The 23,507-nt window shown below is 36.3% G+C and overlaps 1 protein-coding gene across 1 annotated transcript; it reads left to right on the top strand.

Moving 5' to 3' along the window:
- Nucleotides 1–27: 27 nt before the first annotated feature.
- LOC144962702 (guanine nucleotide-exchange factor SEC12-like) lies at nt 28–19,644 on the top strand. The gene is made up of 9 exons (XM_078895873.1): nt 28–163; nt 4,145–4,343; nt 4,924–5,150; nt 6,066–6,149; nt 7,005–7,123; nt 7,850–8,020; nt 9,173–9,245; nt 10,285–10,444; nt 12,359–19,644. Exons 1-9 carry the CDS (start codon nt 32–34, stop codon nt 12,442–12,444), a joined length of 1,251 nt encoding a protein of 416 aa, XP_078751999.1. The 5' UTR covers nt 28–31; the 3' UTR covers nt 12,445–19,644.
- The last annotated feature ends 3,863 nt before the right edge of the window (nt 19,645–23,507 follow it).

Here is a 23,507-nt window from a genome sequence, read left to right on the forward strand (position 1 = left end):
TCAGTACCGCAACTAAAAAACACAAAACAATATGGCACCCACCAGAGGAGATGTGTTGGCACATACCGACTTTCCATTATACACAGTTCATTCCCTAGATGAACGACATTTTCTTGTCGCAGGTGGTGGAGGTCAAGCAAAAAGCGGAGTACCCAATGCTGTGGTAAGTAGATTCCCTAATGATTTTGTGAATCAGGCAGGTCTCTTCTTCTACTTCTTGATGAAAATGAAACTATTCACAAGGCCAAGGCTGCCTCTAATTTTCTCACCCCCGGGATGAGGTAGTTGCCCCTTCTTGCTGTTCTCACCCCTGTAACCAACAGGTAGGGAGGGTAGCCTAGCCTAGCCGCCGTCCCTTCTCGCTATTCTCATCAACTAAAAATGCTGGGTATGGGTTTGTAGTAGAATACCCAGATAAAACATGTGATGAAATCCACAATTCTTGCGGAAGCTCCTGCTCAAACTACGAGGCAGAGGCAGTTGCAATAGAAGCCTCACTGCGACACCTCTCTTCTGTTTTCCAGCTAAACCCTTCAAAACTTCAAAACACTGTCATCTTCACAGACTCCAAATCGGTTCTCCAAGCTCTCGATTTAGATAAACTCTCCTCAACGTTCAAAAGTTTAAGATCTCAACTAGATGAATTCCTTACAACATACAGAGTAGACTTATCTCTCCCGTGGATACCGGGACATTCAAACATACCAGGAAATGACAATGCAGACAGACTAGCCAGACTCGGATCAACACTTTTACAACCATCAATTCCAGTATCCTTAGACACAGCGAAACAAATAATCAAATCAAATAAGAGAGAAGAATGGATGAACAGTTGGGCAATGAGCACCACGGGTAGATGTATGTTCTCCCATATGACCACTCCTGTAAAGACTGATTGCCTAAATAAGCTCAGAAGACACCAGCAAAGCATCATCTTTTAACTAAGAACACAACACATACCGCTCAACAACCATTTAAGCAAAATTACAAAAGACACATCCCCTTCCTGCCCCCTATGTCAACACCCCAATGAAACAGTAACACACCACTTGCTTGAATGTCAACCTCTTGAAGACCTGAGATGCACATTCCTCCCACAAATCCAAGCATCAGTAGCACACTTTATAGTCACCTGGAACAACTACAAAAGACATCTAACTTCTACGTCATGGCACAAGACCGAAGGGCTAGAGCTCAGGTGGTCACTGGTTCGGATAAGTAAGTAAGTAACAGAGGTGAGAATAGCGAGAAGAGACGGCGGCTAGGCTAGGCTACCCTCCCTACCTGTTGGTTACAGGGGTGAGAATAGCTAGAAGGGGCAACTACCTCTACTCTCATCCCGGAGGTGAGAGCTCGATCGCTTTTCTATTCTCATCCCGGGGGTGAGAATAGAGGCAGCCATATTATTATTTTGTGCTGAGTTAGCTGTCTCAATTTCTCCCTACGTTAGGTATTTTAACTTGTTTATATTTTCTCGCTCTTTCCCTCCCCCTACCCCAAACTCTATTTCTCTACATCTTTTATATTGTTTGTATTTCCTTTCTCTCGTTCACTCAATATTTCATATCTCTCTCACCCTCTCCCCATCCCCCCTCTCTTTATCCCTGTCTTTCTCTATTTTAATTTGTTGGTATTTTCTTCTTCTCTTTCTCCTCCACTTTCTATTTCGTCTCCACCCCCCCCCCCCCCCCCCTTCTCTTTCTTTCTCTCCCCTGTCTCAATTTATATCTCTCCTTCTTACCACTCTGTCGTTAATTTTTCCAATATCAACAACCATATATTTCAAATATTGATGCTCTGCTATGTGTGTAATTTTTAAAAAACTCATAACATCTACCAACGGATATATACGGGATGAGAATAGCAACTACCTCTACTCTCATCCCGGAGGTGAGAGCTCGATCGCTTTTCTATTCTCATCCCGGGGGTGAGAATAGAGGCAGCCATATTATTATTTTGTGCTGAGTTAGCTGTCTCAATTTCTCCCTACGTTAGGTATTTTAACTTGTTTATATTTTCTCGCTCTTTCCCTCCCCCTACCCCAAACTCTATTTCTCTACATCTTTTATATTGTTTGTATTTCCTTTCTCTCGTTCACTCAATATTTCATATCTCTCTCACCCTCTCCCCATCCCCCCTCTCTTTATCCCTGTCTTTCTCTATTTTAATTTGTTGGTATTTTCTTCTTCTCTTTCTCCTCCACTTTCTATTTCGTCTCCCCCCCCCCCCCTTCTCTTTCTTTCTCTCCCCTGTCTCAATTTATATCTCTCCTTCTTACCACTCTGTCGTTAATTTTTCCAATATCAACAACCATATATTTCAAATATTGATGCTCTGCTATGTGTGTAGTTTTTAAAAAACTCATAACATCTACCAACGGATATATACGGGATGAGAATAGCGAGAAGTGAGAAGGGGTGGCGGCTAGGCTAGGCTACCTACCCTCCCTACCTGTTGGTTAACAGGGGTGAGAATAGCGAGAAGTGGCGAGGACCTCTATTCTCATCCCAAGGGTGAGAGCTCGATCAATTTTTTATTCTCATCCCGGGGGTGAGTCACTTCGATTCACAATTCTTCTTCTTCTTCTTCACACTTTTTAATTTTTAAAAATGGGGTGAGGCCTTCTGTAAGCTACTCATACTAAAGGAAACAACCAAGTAGGTCTTTCACTAACCATAAGAATAAGAAAATCTAAAGGCTAAAGGCAGGCCTTCCGAAAGCTCCTCGGTCTCAGATTTGTATTTTCACCGTGGATCTTTTGTCATGCGTTTATTTTTTATTTACTGGAATTTGTCAATATTAGATAGATAGGCCTAGTAGCATTTTAAGAACTCTAGAACAAACTTTGTTAGATTAGTGAAAGTTTAAAATTTCCTAACACTAACATTACCATTGTTTTGGTTCTCGACCGCCATTTTGTTGGGGAGTATTGAAAGGTGGTGCAAAGCAATCCTAGTTTTCCTTTTTTTCTTTTACTTTTAGGATTATGATATTTTTTTTTCCTATTAGGGTCAGTTATAAGTCTTAGTAAAGGTGCTAGGGTGTTTGTTTTTCCTATTAGGGTTAGTTAAAAATAGTAGTACTAGGTTTTATTTTTTTCTTAGGGTTAATCGAGGGAATACTTGGGTTGTTTCCCTTAGCATGATGAGGTTTCGGAAGGCCTCCCAAAATGAAGCCTAAACTAACCCTAATAGGAAAATGAAGTGGTAATTCGGACTCGACTCTGAATTAGTTTCCTGTGGAATTAGTTTCCTGTGGCTATTCGGACTCAAACTCCAATGTGTGTATGCAAACGTGGGGGGAGGAGACACAGTGCGGCAGTTGACAGTCAGAGGGTGGAACTGATATGAAAATAGAAGAGTTCATAAGAAATTCTGTTTTGCTCATATCAGTCTGACTCATCTTATAACCCCTGCTTCGGCCTGTGGAAGGATTGTTGCCTGTCTTACACTATCACAATATGTAATTTTTTTTTAATGTCATAATTTTGTTTAGAAATGTGTTGTTAGAAAAGGCTTTTCCTTTAGACCACTGTGACTTTAACTGACATTTGTTACTTTTGAAGAGTTTTAACTCTTCTTTTCTTTTCAATTTCTAACTGGACTTCCAACTGATCAATGGTTTTGTCTTTCTCGTCAAATAAAGCGGATTTAGACAACCCGTTGATAGTTGCTATAGCTATAATTGTTATTTTGATTTGCATCAATTTTACGTATTTATCAATATTAAAAAAAAAATTTTTTTAAACTATACTGCCACGGAAGACGAATCAGACTGAGTCCAAATAATCTGTTGATTGCACATGCGCATTGGAACTTGAGTCCGATTACCCATGGGAGACATTAAGACTCGAGTCCGAATAGCCACAGCCATAGGAAAAACAAACACCCTTGTCTAGGACCTTTACTAAGACGACCTATACTATAACTTTAACCCTAATATCTAGTAATAGAAAAAAATCCTTCGACCTCAAGCTAACCCTAATAGAAAAAATACCTTCCACTTCTTACTTCAACGACAAAATGGCAGCGGAAGCTGTGAAAAAATTATAATTTTAAAAATTTGTAAATGATCCAATTTTAGGGCATTGACAAATAATTATTAGCCATAACTCATTGGTAATTTTTTTGTCTGTCACGTTCAGGAGGTGTTTCATCTAAAGAAAGACCAAAATGGTTATACAGCTGAGGCCTTGTCTCGTCTTAACACCGGAATTCGAGCTGTGATGAATAGCTCAACATACTCTGATGATCGCAATCACTTCCTAGCCACTGGGGAAGATGAGTTATGTAAAACATATTCTGTGAAGTACAAGGTTGTGAGTGGAGAGTCATCATCAAAAGGTATTTTTCAATCCAATTCTATACATTGTTTATTTGGGTTTGTTTGTTTTTGTTTTGTTTTTTTTTAAACCTTTTAAAAGTCTATTTTCCTTTGAAAAATGGTTAAACATCTTTGTCTCCACCTAATTTGTTTAGAAATACAAAATATCAAGTTTTTCTTACTTTTGGTTTAAGTATAACGTTAAGTTTTGATATGAGAGAAAATTTATTATTTGTAAATCTGAAGTGCCGTTTTCAGTTGACACATTTTGATCAAGAAATTTTTCTTTTTTCTAATACTAATAAGAACCCCCCAAACATGTGCTTGTTAATGATGGATGTCTAATTGTTTTAATTTCAATTAAAACCTCATCAATGTTGAATGTCTAATCACCATAATTAATAATATAAATATAAGAAATATTCTTTAGGTAGTCATCTTTTGATCAAATAGTTATATTTTTATAAATTCTAACACAAAAAAAGGCATTGCCTTAACTTTTGATAACATTTGTTAGAATTAATATGAAGGAAAACGATTTTTAACTGACAACTTTACAATCGTTCCAAATAATGTTTTATTTGACTGTCATATATCCAGGAAATGAAGAGGGTGTCAGACAAAGAACATCAGAAAAGGAATCCAAACCCAGTGAAGGTTCATCAAAACGCTCACCGAGTAAGAAAATCACATTCCACATTGAAGAAACGGGGAGTGTGGAGACCGATTTTTCTAAAGATGGTGGGTTCCAGAAATGTGTTCAATTCTCCCCTGACCACAAGAGTTTAGCTACTGGTGGAGCTGATGGCCATTTGAGGTTGTGGAAGGTAAGAAGAATGTTGAGATAACGATAATTTGCATAAATGATTCACTTCTAATTTGGTTTTCTCTCTTTGGAAATCTTTCTTTGGGTTTTTTTCAAAAAGTAATCAAATTAGCTTCATTGCCAATGCTGTCGTTAATACTGGTGCCGATTGTCTAGCTTAGACATTTTAAAGAATAAATATGTGAATAATATTAAATTGTAACGTTTGTTATGCTTCAACTTTTAAAAAAATATATGCTCACCTTTGTATCATCTCACAATTTAAAGTCATGTGATCAAAAAAAAGGTAGGGGGGAAACATAATTAAAAGACAGATCCTTACATTGGGCAACTCCTACAGTGTTGAATTCCCTGCTATGTAGTCTGCGCTCTAGTTTTATAAATTTTGAAGCAATTTTATCAGATTTCAATAGATCTGACCATGAATTATTTTATAAAATGTCATGACTTTCATGCTCAAGTTATTGACAGTGAATTAATAATAAATGTGTGCAAATTACATGCTCACTGAATGTTTTTAAAAATCTTTTCTGAACCATAGAATGCTAACAACCTAGTATCATTTGTTGGTGGGCAGTCTATTCTTTATTGATCTTGCATGTCTAAATTTAAATTTCAGTATGATTTTAGGTTGTTTTAAACTTGATTTTTATAGTTTTAGATGACTCAAAGGATATCTTTTTATTATTATTATTGTTATTATTATTACTATTACCATTTATTATTATTATTATTATTATTATTATTATTATTATTATTATTATTATTATTATTGTTATTATTATTATTATTATTATTATTATTATTATATTATTATTATTATTATATTATTATTATTATATATTATATTTATCTTATTTTTAAATTACTATTTATTACTGTGATCATTTAAGTTTTTAACGTTAATTTTTCACAGTTTCCAGAATTGACTAAAGTATTTGAGGTTGAAGCACATAAGAATGAAATTGATGACTTAGACTTCTGCCCTGATGGTCTAAAGGTAAGAGGATTCTATCATTTGTTTTTTAAAAAGTGATAATCATAAGTTGCAGAGAGATGTATGAATGAACTCCGATCACAGTAACTGAAATTGGATTATTTGTGTTTGAAAGTCATATCTACTTTTCGATTTTCTTGAGTTATTTCCCTTTGATAATTGGTTCAGACATTCAAACAAAAGAGGACTGTTTTTTTGCCTCTTTGTTTTGTATTTTGTAGTCTCATAAAGCGGTTAGTTTTGTATGCTTAAGACAGATACTGACAATTTTTTGTTACTTTGAGTTGGACGTTTTAAGTACTCTTAGGGCCCAGAGATACCTAATTATTGACTCTGGGCAAAAAATGAAAATAATCAATAGAATCTCGAGTTCTATAACAATCCGTACAACTATTATGGGGTATTACAAAGAAAATATGTAAATGTGTGCATCCCTGACAATCAGTCACATGGTAAAAATTTATATTTAGCTTCCATAGATGACAAGAGTTGAAATTAAATCTAATAATTACCTTCATAAAAAAAAAATTAAAATAAAATATTAAGGAGTAGAATTCAATTAAAATATTTCATGAATATTTAGAAAAAGGTTTGATTTAACCATTTTTTATGAGAACTCATTTTCCATAAGAACTGATCTCTTGCCTAAAATTGTCAAAATCTCTGTTCGAAGCTTTTTGCCATGTAACTGATAATCTGAAGGATGCCCACAAATTATAATGCTTTTCAAAATAGAATTTTATATAAATCATAGATTACTTTCTAGACCGATGTTTCGATGACTCAGCATGATGTGAATAAATTTTTTATTTTGAATGTTGGATTTTTTTTTTAGTTTACAATTATTGTTTGTTTCAGATCATTACAATATCCCGTGACAAGAATGGGGCTATGTGGAGTTCTAAGGATGGCTCAAAACTTACAGATTTGGTTTGGGGTGTAAATGTACCAGAGGCTTACAGATTTAGAGCATGCAGGTATACTAGGCTTGTTTTAGATGGCAACATTTTTGTCTTGATTCTTTTTTTTTTTTAGGTCATAAATTTGTGTTGTTGTGATGAGTATTTCCCTTTTTAAAAAAATAAATAAAAAAAAAGAATGGGTTGCGAAGTGGTAGAGTGGTTAAGGCATTGCACTGTGACCCGGAAGGTCCCGAGTTCGAGCCCCGCGTCAGGCACTTTCGTTTGTTTTGTTTTTCCCTTGGGCAAGATTATTATCCCCCAATTTGCTCACTTGGACAACATGGGTGATTCCTGTCGGCATCAGACATCTTGTTTGATGAATTATCTATATTCCTTTTTGGATTGCCTAGACTACGATATCTTATGATGTCGTGGCGGAAGGGCATAATTTTTTTTAATTTTTAAAAAGAGAAATACTAGGAAAGAGTTCTTGCTTCATCCTACCTACAAAGGAAAGCATAAACATGACGTGTAACATTTTGCAATCTGCGGAAAGTTCATTGTTGAACTCTTTTTGTTGCTTGTATGTAATATAATGAAAGTTAATTCATTTTTCTTACATCACAGATATTCTATAGCCTATTACTTGGTCATCATGAAATTCGACCATCATTTTTTTCAACACTTTTTTAATGTTGATTTATGTGAAAGTCTAAAGAGGCTTATTCTCAATCTTTCCGTGAAGCTCATTTTGGTACAGAGATTTGTCTTTAAACTTTTAACATTATTCTTCGTTTACAGATACGGCATTGTAGAAAACAAAAGAGACAAGTTCAACTTTTTTACTGCCCACATTCCAGTGGTTCGATCCAATAAGAGCCCGTGTTATCTCTCCTTGTGGGACCAGGGCAAATATGCAGTGAAGAAATCCGTGAAGACTGGAACCGAAGTTATCTCAGCTTTTAGTGTCAGGTAAGAATTATTTTGTGTTGTTTGTGAATTTATGAACAACCAATTTGCTCACTTTTGACAACATGGGGGATTCCTGTTGACAGCAGACGTTTATTCAATGGATTATTTCTATTCCCCTACGGAATGCCAAGACTATATCGAATATAAGTAAGTAGTCCTTCAGAGCCGGATTTTATCCCTGTTTCTATAGCGTGAAATGGACAACAGTAATTCCTTGCTACCCTTTTGATAGGACCTAAGTGTATCCCAAAGTACTTGTTGCCAGATCTAACAGACCCAGCTACCCCAATCGTTGCTGGGTAGACAATGGGGTCAGGAGAAAAAATCTTGGTTGCGCCCGGGATCGATATCTGTCCCTTTGATTGTGAAGCGAGTGTGCTACCAGCTGAGCTATAGGGACTCCCAAGACTTATGTGCAATCTTTGAAGTTAGTATTTTTCTCCACAGGCAGCCAGTGCAGATCCGATGCAGAGGTCTAGAAGAACCGTGAACGCACAAGTTTGGCTGCCCTGTTCTGGACGGTCTGCAGACATTTCACAATATAAATAAATGGGGAAATATTCATCATGAAAACACAAATTTATGACCTTTGATAAAGTATCTAATTAATCAAATTCTTCAACCAAATCATCAAGACAAAATGTTGCCATCTAAAACAAGCCTAGCAAACCTGCATGCTCTAAATCTGTAAGCCTCTGATACATTTACACCCCAAACCAAGTCTGTACGTTTCGAGCCATCCTTAGAGCTCCACATAGCCCCGTTCTTGTCACTGGATATCGTAATGATCTGAAACAATGAAAGGCAATTTGACAGAGGAGCGTTAGAATATTCTAATTTTGATAGCATTACAGACACACCCAATTGCTAGCTCACACCCCCAGACATGAAAGCAATCGTTTTGTTTTTCTGTTTGTTTTTCATTAAAAAGAGAGATTTAATCAAATTATTATTCAGTTGCTCCATCGACTTTCCAGAATCTTAAGAATGTGTCCAGGTTTTTTCAATTTGTCAACAATTTGAATGGAAGCGTCCCCCATTTTCAAAACTGCTTCACATTACCGCTGCTCGTTCTGTCACAAATAGCACCTCATCATTCATGTTCAACCTGTTCTCACTCATCCATTTCTTTACACAATTTATTCTTTTCAGTCCCGATGGTGTGTATCTAGGAGTTGGTTATATTTCCGGTAGTGTCTCTGTATACATCTCATTCAGCCTTAAGGTAAGAATCTTTTTTTTTATGGTGTTGAGATTATTGAAAGACCGGAGAGATTTAGTATTTATATTTTTTCTGAGGTATTAAATTTAAAAGATTATGAAAAATTACTCGTGGTTTGGTGCAGAAAGAAAAATCTGGAATAGTCGATCAACCATAAAAGAGCTTTTGTTATTTAAAAATCGTATGCTCAGAAAAGTTCTTTAAAAGGTTAGAGGTATATTTGCAAATATTTGGCTTTTACGCAAAACGGTAATTTACCATCACATATTCAAATGACAAATTGGGGAGCAGGAAGCGATGTAAGACACAAAGATCTGAAAAAGTGTGTATGGGAACAATGTCTGATAAAGCAGAAAGAAAAATACAAGAAAAAATTTTTTTTTTTATTTTTCTCTTATTTTTTCTTCTTTTTTTTTCTGCTTCTGAAATTCACATAGTTTGGTCTGACTTGGGCAGAATGTTATATTTTAATTAATTTTTTTTTTTTAACTTCACTTTGGATTATGTTTTCTTTTCTTTTTTTTTTTTTTTTTTTTTATGTTCACCTCACACCTCCTTATCCAAATGTGACAATAGGGCAGCAAGGTCGTGACGTCACACCCTCTACTCTTCCAGTTCTAAAACCCTTGGAAGTGTGCATGTAACTAGTCTTTGGGGTGACTAATAATGAACGGGTTACATATTGAATAATAAGGTGGCATAACTATTTTAGTCGCAGGATGTATAGGCAGATTTTTAAAAAAGGATTACATGAGTTAAAAGAGCAAGGATGGATGATCTTTATTGACGACCAGCATATAGTTGGACTAGAAAATTAGATCCCACGACCCTGAAACCAGACAATCAATTCCACAAAGGATGTGTTCTGTCCTTCTGGAAGAGTAGTTTTACACTTCCAATTAGATTGGAACCGGTCTTTTTTTGGGGTTTTTTTTTTTGACATCACACTTTTGTTCGCTATTATTGATCAACTCAGTGAAAACAAAGAATCTAAATCTTTTTTTTTTTTTTTTTTGTCCATCGCTCTTGTTTTTGTCCACAGAAATTATACCATGTTGTGGAATCTCATTCTATCTTTGTGACTGGCTTGGACTTTCTGCCTTACTCAGAAGCAGCCCTTGCCATTGCCGGTGCACCTGACTTCAAACTGTTGAGTATTTCAGCCGACAACACGATTCAGTTACACTTGTGCCCTGAAGCAAGTATGTTGACACTTTAATCTTTTATATTAACTTGTAAATATTTCGCTTTTTGTCGTTTATACAAAGTATTGAATAAAATGAATATATAGCAGCTCCGAAAAATAACAAAATACCAAACACAGGTACCCCCGTGTGGCGTCCGGGGTCCCTCAACTGAGAGGGTAAAGAATAGCCCAAAGCCAAGCCAGCGTGTCGTAAAAGGCGACTATTGGTGTGTGATTCCCCCATCTTTGAGTCACCTGGTCCTCCAGGTTGGGGGTTGGCAAAGGGTTAACACCCTTTTCCGTTAAACTCAAACCGTTACAGAAACGCAGACAGACCGAAGAGTTTCTGGAATTACAGAATTTATGAAGGACAACAGACAAAGCAGCCGAAAGGACTCTGCTGACCCGATGACGTCTTCGTCAAACAAGCAGCTTCGAATTGCGTCGTGATTAAAGAAGCTGATATTCAGAGAAGTGGTAAGACCTAGAATGAGAAATAATAGTTAGCCCAGGAAAGAGAAGGATGGAAACTGTTTGTCTGTGGCCTATACCCTGACCCAGGGTGAAAAAGACAATGATGATGATGAAACACAGGATGTTGTAATAATAATAATAATAGATCTTTTTTGTCCATAAATATGGCAATTTGTCATTTAGTTACACTTGTTATAACGTTATATGATAATAACATTGAACAGATATTTCACTCCTACTTATTTTCTCTCTCTCACTCTCTCTCTCTCTCTCAAAACAGTTCTACGGCCAATAATAAAAAATTAACAATTAAAAATCAAAAATTATATTTTTTGTTATTGACTGAAGAAGGGTTTTGGGTCCGAGCCATTCCGTTTTTGATATTTTGTTTTGTGTAATCGGCTGAAGAAGAGTTTTGAGTCCAAAGCATTCTGTATTTGGCATTTTATTCTTTTTCGAAGCTGTTTTATTCATTTTTGTTTTGAGCAGATGCCCAACAAATCGTACAGTCTGAGATGAGCTTTGAAATTTATTTTATTTATTTATTTATTTTTTTGACACACATTAAAATTTATTTCATGTTAACACTGAAAGGAGGAATGCATCAGAATTCAGAATAATGAATTTTAAACAGAGAGTATTCATTTTATTTTCTTCAAGACCCTCAGCTATTCTTTAGAGTATCTCGGCATCATTCAAAGATGGACTTCAATCCAGTTTGTTTGAATTGCTTTAACGTGGGGGGGGGGGGGGGGGGGGGGGGGTGTTTAAAACATTTTTATATTTGACATTTCAATTTGAATGTGGACAAAGGACGAAAGTCAAAATGTTAATAGAAGTTTCATATCTTCTCATTTTTTGGTTTTTAACATGAATTCCTTTCATTATAAATGGCCAAGTGGTCAGGATGTCCCGACTATGACATAGTTAAGAAACACTGGAGGCAGTCATCAACAAGATGGGTGTCATTGAGCATGGGTTAGTCATAGGAAGTGGATGTCGGATTGTAAAAAAATGCCTAACAGGATTCTTGTACTGTAGTGGATATTGGATTGTAAAAGAATGCTAACAGGATTCTTGTACTGTATGACATTGCTTATTTAGGTCCCGTGTATTCTGTTAGAGTTTGTGAGATTGATATCTTTACCATTTGTTTATTTCATGAGGTCTGTTTTAAGAGTTGTTATAAAACTACAAAATATCAATCATTGTATTATGGATACATTAAGCTGGGTGTTTTAATCGTCTTGTCGTACATGTATGCCTGTTGCCTCTATACATCTCTCTTCTCTCCATCTCTCTCTCTCTCTCTCTCTCTCTCTCTCTCTCTCTCTCTCTCTCTCTCTCTCTCTCTCTCTCTCTCTCTCCATCTCTCTCTCTCTCTTCCCCCGCCCCCAATCCCTCACCATTGCTATTGTTTCATCGCATTTTTTTCTCTCCTTTTGTTGTTTTCCAGCAACGGTTCATCCATTTTTAATCATTCTGGCTGTGATAGTTCTGCTGTATGCCTTGTTCTACACAATGACAGAGCTCGGGTTGTGACGACTGTCAGAAGGTCTAAATCAGAAGTCTGTGTGGTATCAAGTGCTCTTAAAATCTACTCATGGAAAGGCTGGTTTGCTTCTGATATTGCGAAGGAAAGACACAAGGTCGCAGTGTTGTACATATATGTTACAGTGAAAGACATAATCAGTCGGGTGGTGAAAAGGTTTGAACTGAGATATTGCCAAGTTTAGTTAGAAAGTAAATTTTTATCAAAAATGAGTTCTTTTCATAGATGATTAAATCAACCCTTTTTGTACATCTTCGGGAAATAGCAAAGCTTATTTTCCCTTCTAAAAATTTTTTACAGCTATCATGTTGAAAAAGTATGAAATTTGAGAAAAGTTGCTGGATGCCTTTCCAATACATCTTACCATAACTTCATGAAAAATCATCCGATTTACGTCAAATACAGATTAAAATGCAAATCCAACATTTTCAACTTCTGACTGATTATGTCCTGCACTGACACATATAATATTAAGTGATGCATTGAAAGCCATTTGACATGAAACGTAAATTAATAAATAACCAACGTATGTGTTCAAATTTAAATGCAGCAATAATCGTTTAACTTCTTACATAGTATGGTAGTTGAAAATAAGCTATTGTGAAATTCTCTTACAAGCCATAAGATTGATTAAAAATAATAATAAAGGTCAGCACTATAGTCTAAATGATGCATTGAGTATATAGTCTTATTTATGGCGACCTCGAAGGGTTGAAAGAAAATTGAAATTTAAATGTGCAATGGATAATTTAATGCCTCTGAATAGCTTTTAGATTTATAGATAGACAATATGTTTTAAAATCAAAGTTATCTCCCTTTGTTTGGAATGTATATAATTTTTTGTCCATTTTCATCCAGCTCGTTATCAATAATATTGAGCAAAGTTGAAGTTTGTTTAATCTTTGACCTTTTTAATGAATAAATCAAACTAAATCAAAGATATGATGTTATCATCGGATAATAATAATTCATATACATTGAAATTACTTTACAAATTCTATTCTCATTTGACATAATTATAAGTTATAATCATATGCATCTGCAAACGTTCTTGCTATCGATATCCTGATTTCAATAAGATTTCGGATCTGTTTATTGTTATTGTGTTACTTTTATCCAATTAAAAAAAAATTTCTTCACATATTGATGCAAAGTCAATTTTCATTCACCTATCTATTTTCTTTCGTTTTAGACTTAATAACTTTATTTCTTGATTATTAAGCCATTCATTATGTTAATTTAATTTACGTACTCTTCCATTACTATTATTTTTTCTTGATTTATTTATTGATATTTTTTTTTATGGGTGTATCCAGATAAGAATGGTATGCAATATTTTTTCTCGTTTAAGTTTTCAGTCATTTAAGATTGCTGTTTTGTAAGTACTCTGTGATAAATATTTTGTCAAATAATGCATTGAAATCGAAGTTTTTTTTTTTTTTTGTAGCTTTGAAAGTGTAGCAATTTTATTTTAAAAGTCTGCAACTGAGTGATTCATACTTGTCTGCTACGATGCTCGTGTTTCTAATAGACATCATTAACATTATTGATACTGTTTTAAGTTGAAAAAAGTGTATTTTTGTTGTTGTTTCTGGGGGGGGTTTTTCACTTCCCTTACAAATTTTGCAAAAACTAGAGTTATATAATCTGTTAAATTTTAAAAAACAAAAAAAAAAGCTCTTGACTGGTTAAAATTAGTGATAGTTGTCACAAGAGTTCTCAGGCTTTATCTGATACGAGGACAATTTAGATACTTTTGTAGTGGAATTTGTCCTTCAGATTCAGAACCATCCAGAGTCGGAGTTTATCCTGGTTTCTCTAGCATGAAATGGACAATGGCAATTGCTTGCTACCCTTTGGATAGGATGCTAGTCTATCGCATAGTGACTTCCATCAGATCTAACAGACCCAGCTACCCAATCACAGCGTGGACAAGGGGGGTCCACAAAATTTCTCGACTTTACCGGGGATCGATCTCGTTCCCTTTGATCGTGAAGTGAGTGTTCTGTCAACCAAGCTATCAAGGCCCCCTTTTGTAAGGAAGGCAAAGTAATATTCTTGTGACATATCTCCTCTGTCTGGTATCATTTTGAGGTTGAGCACACGTCGTCAAAAGTTGAATGTGGGCCTGGACCTATCCACGCTTTTAAGAAATTATGATTTTTGTCTTTAGCTTTAAAAAATCAAGCTTTGTCCAGGTCTTATATTCTTTCCTTACTTAATCCTCATTGCGACATAGGGTGAATAAGGCATCTATTACCAAGGACTTCCATTTCTCTCATTAGGCTGCATGGACATATCCACGTATTTTTTTTTTGTATAGCGCAATATCCACTACGTGCTTATAGGGTTTTACAAGGGCCAACAGCAACAGTAAACATTTAGGACGGGACATGACACCTGTTAGGTGATAATATTACATAATTTTGGACAGAGACAATGCTGTTAACGGCCAGGTAGTGACTTTACGCTTGAGTACGATGAGAGAATGGGAGTAAAGAGCCTTCTCTAAGAAAAGTACACTGAGAGTGTGCTCTTGAGTTCTACATCTGTTCCCTATTGCAACTTTTCCATGCTTTGAAATTGTAAATCCTATCCATCTTCGTCTGCGTCTCTTTATAGTTGGAGCTATGCTGTCTTATATGCCAGGCTATAAATTCAATTTTTTTTTCAAGACCTAAGTCATCCCAATATATTACTGTTTTCAGGTGTTGAATCATAATTATGAGTGTATGAGTTATTATTAGTATGTGTTATTTTATTTAACATTCCTAAGTTTAAACCTGTGCTATAACATTCATGAATGGTCCATAGAAGTCCAGAACTTATTAACTCACTCAACCCTAACACCGACTATATCCGTATTTTATCCAGGTTACTTTTACCCTATGCCTATTTATTACATTTTTCTGAGACAAATTATAGACGTACAATCAAAGCAAATGTTTTTAGTTTTTGCATGTTAATTATAGTTGAATAAAACTATCTATGTACATGCTCATTTTTAATACATTTTCTTTCAATTTTGGAAAGTAGCAAAAATCTCAAGGATTGAGTGAGTTGATACCTGTGCAGAGAGAATAGAATGTATTAACACTTGTATATGAATATCATGCATATATTCACATGTTTTTATAATATTACTTTTTTTTTTCTTTATAATATTGATAAATATAGATCTTGTCTACAAAAATTTTGCCAGAAGACGGTTATATTGACGTTGTGGTCTATCTGTGTCAACAAAACTTACTTAGTTATTGTCGATCTCCTCCTAATCTTCGGACTGGGACGCTTTGGCAGCATCTCTGATTTGTTGAAGGAGTTCTTTCTTTCCATTGATGTCGGTCTGCTGCGATGAGTCTCAGGTATTCTAAATCCTTTTTGCTTTTCAGTTCTTATGTGTCATCCAGGTCTTTATTTATCGTACTGTATATGCCTGTCAACAATATTTGGTCTAAAACAAACCAAAGAAGAACCAATAAAGTTTGTTATTGCTTATACAGCGATAACCAGCAGTGAGGTGAAATGACAGCTAATGAAAATGAAAATTCGAGATTATCATTAGATTAACTCCAGAATCTTCATTGATCAGACCCTCGATGTCAGCATTAAAAGTCAGTAACAGTATTATTTCTTGGTACTGATAACGAGTGCTTGGAATTCCTAATATTTCTCGGCTTTAAAAAAATAGGCAAATGAATGATAAATATTGCCCATAATCCCCCAATATGTATGTGCAAGACTGTTTACCTGCACAGGTAGTCCTTCAAAGCCATGAAGCCAAAGTTTATCCTGGTTTCTATAGCGTGACAATAGCAATTGCTTGCTATACTTTGGATAGGATGCTAGTCTATTGCAAAGTGTTTTCTGTCAGATCTAACAGACCCAGCTACCCAATCACTGCTGGATGGACAGGAGGGGCATCAGAAAAAATCTCGACTACACCCAGGATCGATCTCGGTCCCTTTGTGTGTGAAGCGAGTGCTCTACCAACTGAGCTATCAGGGCCCCCATGGATCTGCATGGGTCCAGCCAAGTTTAACACGATTGTTACTGAGTGGAATGAGTTGGATTTGGAATGATCTGAAGTGTTTGACTATTGGTGTCTCTGGCTTGTTAGTCCTGATTGCTTTTATTAACTCGGATCAAAACAGGTGGATTGCTGCTAGGATTTGCCTTTCCTCTTTTCTGGTCGTTAACAGCCGTTGTCTTTGTCCGAAAAAATTGTAATATCGCCTCCTAACAAGCATCATGTCCCGTCTTACATGTTACGTGTTGCTGTTGGCCAGGTATTCCTTACAATGTGCTGTGAGCACGTATTGTGGATATGGCTCTATATAAAAGGTCAATTATTTCCCTTTACCTTTGTTTTTCTGTGGTACTTGTTAGTTTTATAAGTTATTGGCCATTGGCCTTTCTATGGAATTGTTAATAGATATACCATTATACCATTTTCCTTTACAACTGCAGTTTTATGATCTAAAAGTTTCACAAGTCGTTGATATATAAAGTTCGAAGCTTGGTGAGGTTCCTGACCTCCCATAGTGGGCAGGGAGGTACTTGCTGTGTCTTCTATCCCCTTATATCTGTTTTCCAACTTGCTTTCTGTCTTTGTCTTGGAATGAAAATACTTGGTGTTGTCCTGACCCTGGCTGAGAGGGAAACAGTCAAATGTATGGTCAGGTTTGGGAGATGATGTTTTTTTTCATTGTAAATCATCTCTCGGTTATGCACTGTATTGTTTGGTTTACTTATTATTTATGATTTGTTGAGTGTATTCCTCTTAGTGGGGACCTGTGCGTGTGTCTGGATGAGAATTTTGGTGATCTCAAACTAACTACTTTGATATTGTGCTCTTGGAATCTACATCTGTTTCCTATTTGAGCCAATTCCTCTTTGTCTTACCTTTTCTTGGGTGCTTTAATTGTAATTCTAGAACTTTTTTACTATCCATTTTTCTTCCTTTTTACTGGCGCTGATATGACCTTAATGTGTTGCAAGCGCTGTAAAACCCTTAAAACCTAAACCTTAACTTCTGCTCAATGTCAATGTTAACACCCCTTGTTGGTTCCAAATGTTCTGTTCTTTGTTATTTATTTATTTACTATTGATAATGGATGAAATCAACCTTGCTTAAAGACAACACCTTTTATTGGTCCCAACTGTTCTGTTCTTTATCTCAGTGTTCCATTGATAATGGATAAAGTCAACCACCAATAGTCTGGCAGTGTTGGTTTATCAGGATTCCACTGTATCTGTTTTGGAAAAGGTGTTTTGCTTTTGTTACAGTTTAAATACTGTTGAATTAATCATTAATATAAAAAAGTAGCTTCATCTCTTTGTTTTTTTTTCGTTGTTTTAAAATAAAAATATCTATATTATGATGTGATACCAATGCATGTGGAAAAAAAATAAATAATAATAATAATGACTTGAATAAATGCATAAGATCATATTTCATTTCTTGCCTCTTGTTATTGTTATATCATGGCATTATGAGTGGTGACTTGAATTGTAATCTCTTGGTTTTCCTCTTCAGTCTTACTGTTGGTCACAACGAACAACCTTTACCCCTTTCCTTACCTCCCATAGTGGGCAGGGAGGTACTGACTGTGTCTTCTACTTCTACCTACCTATATCTGTTTTCCAACATGCTTTCTACCTTTGTCTTGGAATGAGATTACTTGGTTTTGTCCAGGCCCTGGCTGGGAGGGAAACAGTCAAATGTTTAGTTAGAGTTTTGGGAAATGATATTTTTTTCCTTGTTAATCATCTCTCTGTTATGCACTGCATTATGTTTCTTTATATTATGTATGGTTTGTAAAACATTTGAGTGTATTCCTCTTAGCGGGGACCTGTGCTTGTGTCTGGATGAGATTTTTAGTGATCTCAAACTAAGTAATTTGATAGTGTGCTCCTGTCTCTTATTTGAACCAATTCCCCTTTGTCTTCCCTTTTCTTGGATGCTTTATTGTAATTCTAGAACTTTTTACTATCCCATTTTCTTCCTTTTTACTGACGCTGATATGACCTTAATGTGTTGCAAGCGCCATAAAACCCTTGTGTATTATTGTTTTGAATGCATAGTATACGCATTTGAGTGTATTCCTCTTAGTGGGATCTTGTGCTGGTGTATGGGTGAGACATTTAGGTGATCTCAAACAAAGTACATTGATGGTGTGCTCTTGGAATCTACATCTCTTCCCTATTTGAACCACTCCCCTTTGTTTTACTTTTTACTCAAGTCTTTTTAATTGTACATCTAGAATCTTTTCACTATCCAATTTTCTTCCTTTTTTACTGGCGCTGATATGACCTAAATGTGTTGCAAGCACCGTTAAAACCCTTAAAAACAACATGGCTGACACCTGTTGACGTTGAACTCCGTACAACAGATAGTCTGTTGCTTGACCACCCTGTATTGTGTACAATTCCTTCATATTATCTGTTATGGTTTATGCAATGAAAGCTTCCACTCAGTGTCATATTGTTATTGTTATCTGAGGCTATGAGGTCTTGTGGTATGACACTCGCTTTCGGATCAGAAAGTCCTGGGTTCCAGCCTCACTTGGCACATTGTTGAGTCCTTGGAAAAGGTCCTTTACTAATATTCTCTCACCGTTCTCGTGTGTAAAATGAGTACTCACCTGGCCATTTCTGTCGGAAAAAATTGTAATATCGCCTAACAGGCGTCATATCTTGTTCTTCATTTTACGCGTTGCTGTTGGTCAGACACCCTTTGTAAAGCGCTTTGAGCATGTCTAGTGGATGTTGCACTTTAGAAATGCTCTATTTTTTTTTTGTTGCTTATTTCTCCTAGCTTCAAGCAGCATCATTTTCATTTCTCTGAAAAGGCATGCAATATAACCAGAGTCATCTTATAATATCTCTGTTTTGGCCTGAATTATAACTCATAAAAACAAAGAAACAGGCAAAATCAGGGATAATTTTCTTTTCAATTTTATTTTATCAAACAAACTTTTCTACTAGGTATGAACGTATGTTGGGGAGAACTTTATGAATGATTTGCGATTTATTTATTATTATATTGGCTTTAGGTGGAAATTGGTGATGCTGGCTGAGGCAATTATTGTAATTTTGATCCGACTTTAAAACTGATTTCTTAATCAGGATTTGTTAACATTTTTTTTTTCATAATTTATGAGAAATAAAATTTGCATAAATCACCAGTTTAGATTATTTTTCATTCGCTTGTTTCGTTCATTTATATTTATAGTAAAAATTTTACTGAATTGTTATTAAAAATAAACAATTTGAGCATATATTTATATATATAGCGAAATATCCACCGCAATCTAAGCGCTTTACAAGGGGTCCCTGACCAACAGCAACACGGAACATGGAGGACGAAACATGACGCCTGTTAGATATTACAAATTTTTTTTTCCAATTGACAACTCTGTTGACAGCCAGGTACTTATTTTACATCTGAGTATTGTGAAAAAAAATGTGAGAGTAAGGCGCCTTTTCCAAGGACGACTTTGTGGCTCTGGAAGCGGGACTCGAACCCATGACCTTCGGTCCAAAGGCGAGTGTCATACCACAATGCCTTATAGCCCCACATAGCATCAGAATCAAAGACACAATGTTTAAGTGGGGGTGTTGCATTTTCTGAAGTTTCTTCTATCCCTTTAATCTGGGTGGGGTTCCCGTCCGCCCATACTGTGTCTTCAATACCCCTATGCCTATACCTGTTTTCCAATTGCTCTCTGGCTTTGTCTTGGAATGAGTTTACTTAGTTTTGTCCTGACCCTGCCCGGATTCCTTGGCTGGGAGGGAAGCAGTCGAATGTATAGTTAGAGTTGTGGGAGATGATAGTTTTTTTTTTCCCTTGGAAATCATCTCTCTGTTTTGTATTGGTTTTTTTTTTTCAATTTGTTAACATATGACTTGTAAACATTTGAGTATTCTACTCAGTGGGATCTTGTGCTGGTTTATGGGTGAAACTTGTAGGTGATCTCAAACTAAGTACACTGATAGTGTGCTCTTGGAATCTACATCTGTTCCCTATCTGAACCTTTTTTCCTTTGTCTTTCTTTTCCTCATGTCCTTTTAATTGTACATCTAGAATGTTTTTACTATCCAATATTCTTCCTTTTTACTGGCGCTGATATGATCTAAATGTGTTGCAAGCGCCGTAAAACCCTTAAGTTAAAAACAAACAAAACAATCCTGTGCTGATTTCCTGATGAGACTTTTGGGTGATTTCAAACTTAGTAAATTGATGGTATGTTCTTGGAATCTTCATCTGATCCCTATTTATTGACTAGTTCCCCTTTGTCTTACTTATTCTTGGCTGCTTTAATTGTAATTCTAGAACCTTTTACTATCCCGTTTTCTTCTTTTTTACTGGCGCTGATATGACCTTAATGTGTTGCAAGCGCCGTAAAACCCTTAACAACAAACAACCAAAGACGAATGTCATACCACACAGTCTCACATAGTATAAAAGAGACAATGTTTAAGTGGGGATGTTGCATTTCTGATGTCTCTTCTATCTCTTTAATAAAAAAAAGAGCTTTTATATAGCGCAATATCCATGACTCGTGCTCAAAGCGCTTTACAGGGGGTCCCTGGCCAACAGCAACATTTAACATTTAGGACAGAACATGACGCCTGTTAGGCGATATTACAATTTTTTTTCGGACAGAGGCAACAATGTTAACGGCCAGGTACTCATTTTACACCTGAGTACGGTGAGAGAATATGAGTAAAGAGCCTTTTCCAATGACTCAACTATGCGCCGAGTGAGGCTCGAACCCAAGACCTTCCGATCCGAAAGCGAGTGTCTTACTACTAGACCACATAGCCGCACAATGGAATCCGCATAAAGTCAACTTCTGCTTAAAGCTTATACCTCTTGGTGATCCCAAATTGTCTGTTGTATATAGATAGAACGAAGATGACGTCACTCGGGTCTTTGTTATTGTTTTTTTTTTTTTTTTTTTTGGTAAAATAAGGTGATTCCAAGAAAAACATTTTAGGATAAGATCGGAGATCACCATAGTCTATAGAATTGACCCTTAGGCAATCTTTGGGTCATTAAAGAATGCACCCAATATTGTTTTGTCTTTCCATTTGTCTTTTTTTCTAAGTACGTAGTAAAGCACAGAAATATGCAGCCTCTATTTCATCCATTTTGATAATGCATTTATTTGTGCAAGCGATACGCGAGATGTGTCCTGGGACAGTTCTGGGCTAGTGCAATACCTGTTTTGAATAGAAGTTTTCTTCAGTGGGACAGGACAAATTCGTCCCAGGACAGTCGAGTCCTAGTGCGGGAGGGCCCTCGGCTGTACCAAAAATAGCATTATGTATACTTTTTGATTTGTTATAGGGAAAAACGCCGGGTGTTTCGTAATGGGAATGCTGACGTCAGGTTGACGTCACAACGCCATCATAACATTATGGTCACTGACATTTATTACTGGATATCATGACAACAGCAGAAGGTATTATTACGAGGGGTTGCAGGTTACGGGATTATGTGAGATCCCCGAGGCCTTTCCCACTGCCCAGCTGTTTCTCAACATGTGCTGATTAAGATGGAAATTTATACAGCGAGTAAAACATCACCTACAAAGGTTTCCATACGTGACATAAATAATATCATATAATATATACACTGGTTACAGGTTCCCTGAATGTACGACAACAGCGGCCGTGACCTTTTCCTTGCGGCTTTAATGTGGTCGAGTGGCATGACACTCCTATTCAGAACGGAAGGTCCTGGATTCGAGCCTCTCTCCGCGCATAGTTGACTCCTTGGAAAAGGCTCTTTACTCTAAACTCTCACCGTACTCAAGTGTAAAATGAGTGTCTGGTCATTAACAGCGTTGTCTCTGTCGGTAAAAATGTAATATAGCGTAACAAGTGTCATGTCTCGTTCTAAACGTTACGTGTCACTGTTGGTCAGGGACCTTTTGTAAAGCGCTTTGAGCACATTTAGTGGATAATGTGCTATATAAAAGCCCGCGTTTTAAAACATAATAATAATAATTATTATATTAACGCACCTGGTTACAGGTTACCTGGATGTAAGACAGCAGTGGCCTTGACCTTTCCATTGATTTGTGATCCAATCCAACAAAATGGTATTTTTTTTTTTTCGGCATCCACGTGGGGTCTTCTATCGGATCTCTCATGGTGGGCAGAGGTCACGTCTTGTCCTTTTTTTTCCCCACATCTGTTTTTCCTTTCTGTTTTGCTCTCTGTCTTTGTTCAGGATTGAGATTTTTTTCTCTTCATTTTACTAGCAGGGATCCATGGCTGTGAGGGAGACACAGTCAATTGTTTGAGAGATGATTTGTTTCCCATGCAAATCATCTCTCTGTTTTGTATTTATATAATTATTAGTTTTGAATATATTGCAGTTTGTTAGTTGGAACTTTCTGGGTGGTATTCTAGACCTCCCATAGTGGGCAGGGAGGTACTTACTGTGTCTTCTATCCCCCTATATCTGTTTTCCGACTTGTTTCTGTCTTTGTCTTGGAACGAGATCATTTGGTTTTGTCCTGGCCCTGGCCGAATTCCCTGCCTGGGAGGGAAACAGTCAAATGTATATTTAGAGTTTTGGGGGATGGTATTTTTTTCCTTTTTAATCATCTCTCTGTTATTCATTGTATTATTTTTTATTTACATGATTTAGGTTTTGTAAACATTTGAGTGTCTTCCTCTTAGTGAGGGCCTGTGCTTGTGTCTGGGTGAGACTTTTAGGTGATCTCAAACTAAGTCACGCTGTCCCATGAGCCGAAAGAGTTGAAAACAAAGCAAAATCAATCACTTTTTAGATAAAAATCGCATAATACACAAATACAACGAATCCCATAACACCGTACTGAACAAGATAGACACACAATTGTTTTTATCTTTAAAACCCGATTCCAATAGTTGTAAAGTGCACAGATACACACAAGAGGAATTGGATTCAATAGTCTGATGTCGTCTCCCAGCAACGGCGGCCATCGTGGTTCTAAACAAAGAAAATCTGCACTTTTTATTCTTTATGCTGGCTAGAACTTTTCATATGTCT

Source organism: Berghia stephanieae, chromosome 1, assembly GCF_034508935.2.
Source record: "Berghia stephanieae isolate SIO BIC M18660-M18661 chromosome 1, UCSD_Bste_1.3, whole genome shotgun sequence".
NCBI lineage: Eukaryota > Metazoa > Mollusca > Gastropoda > Nudibranchia > Aeolidiidae > Berghia > Berghia stephanieae.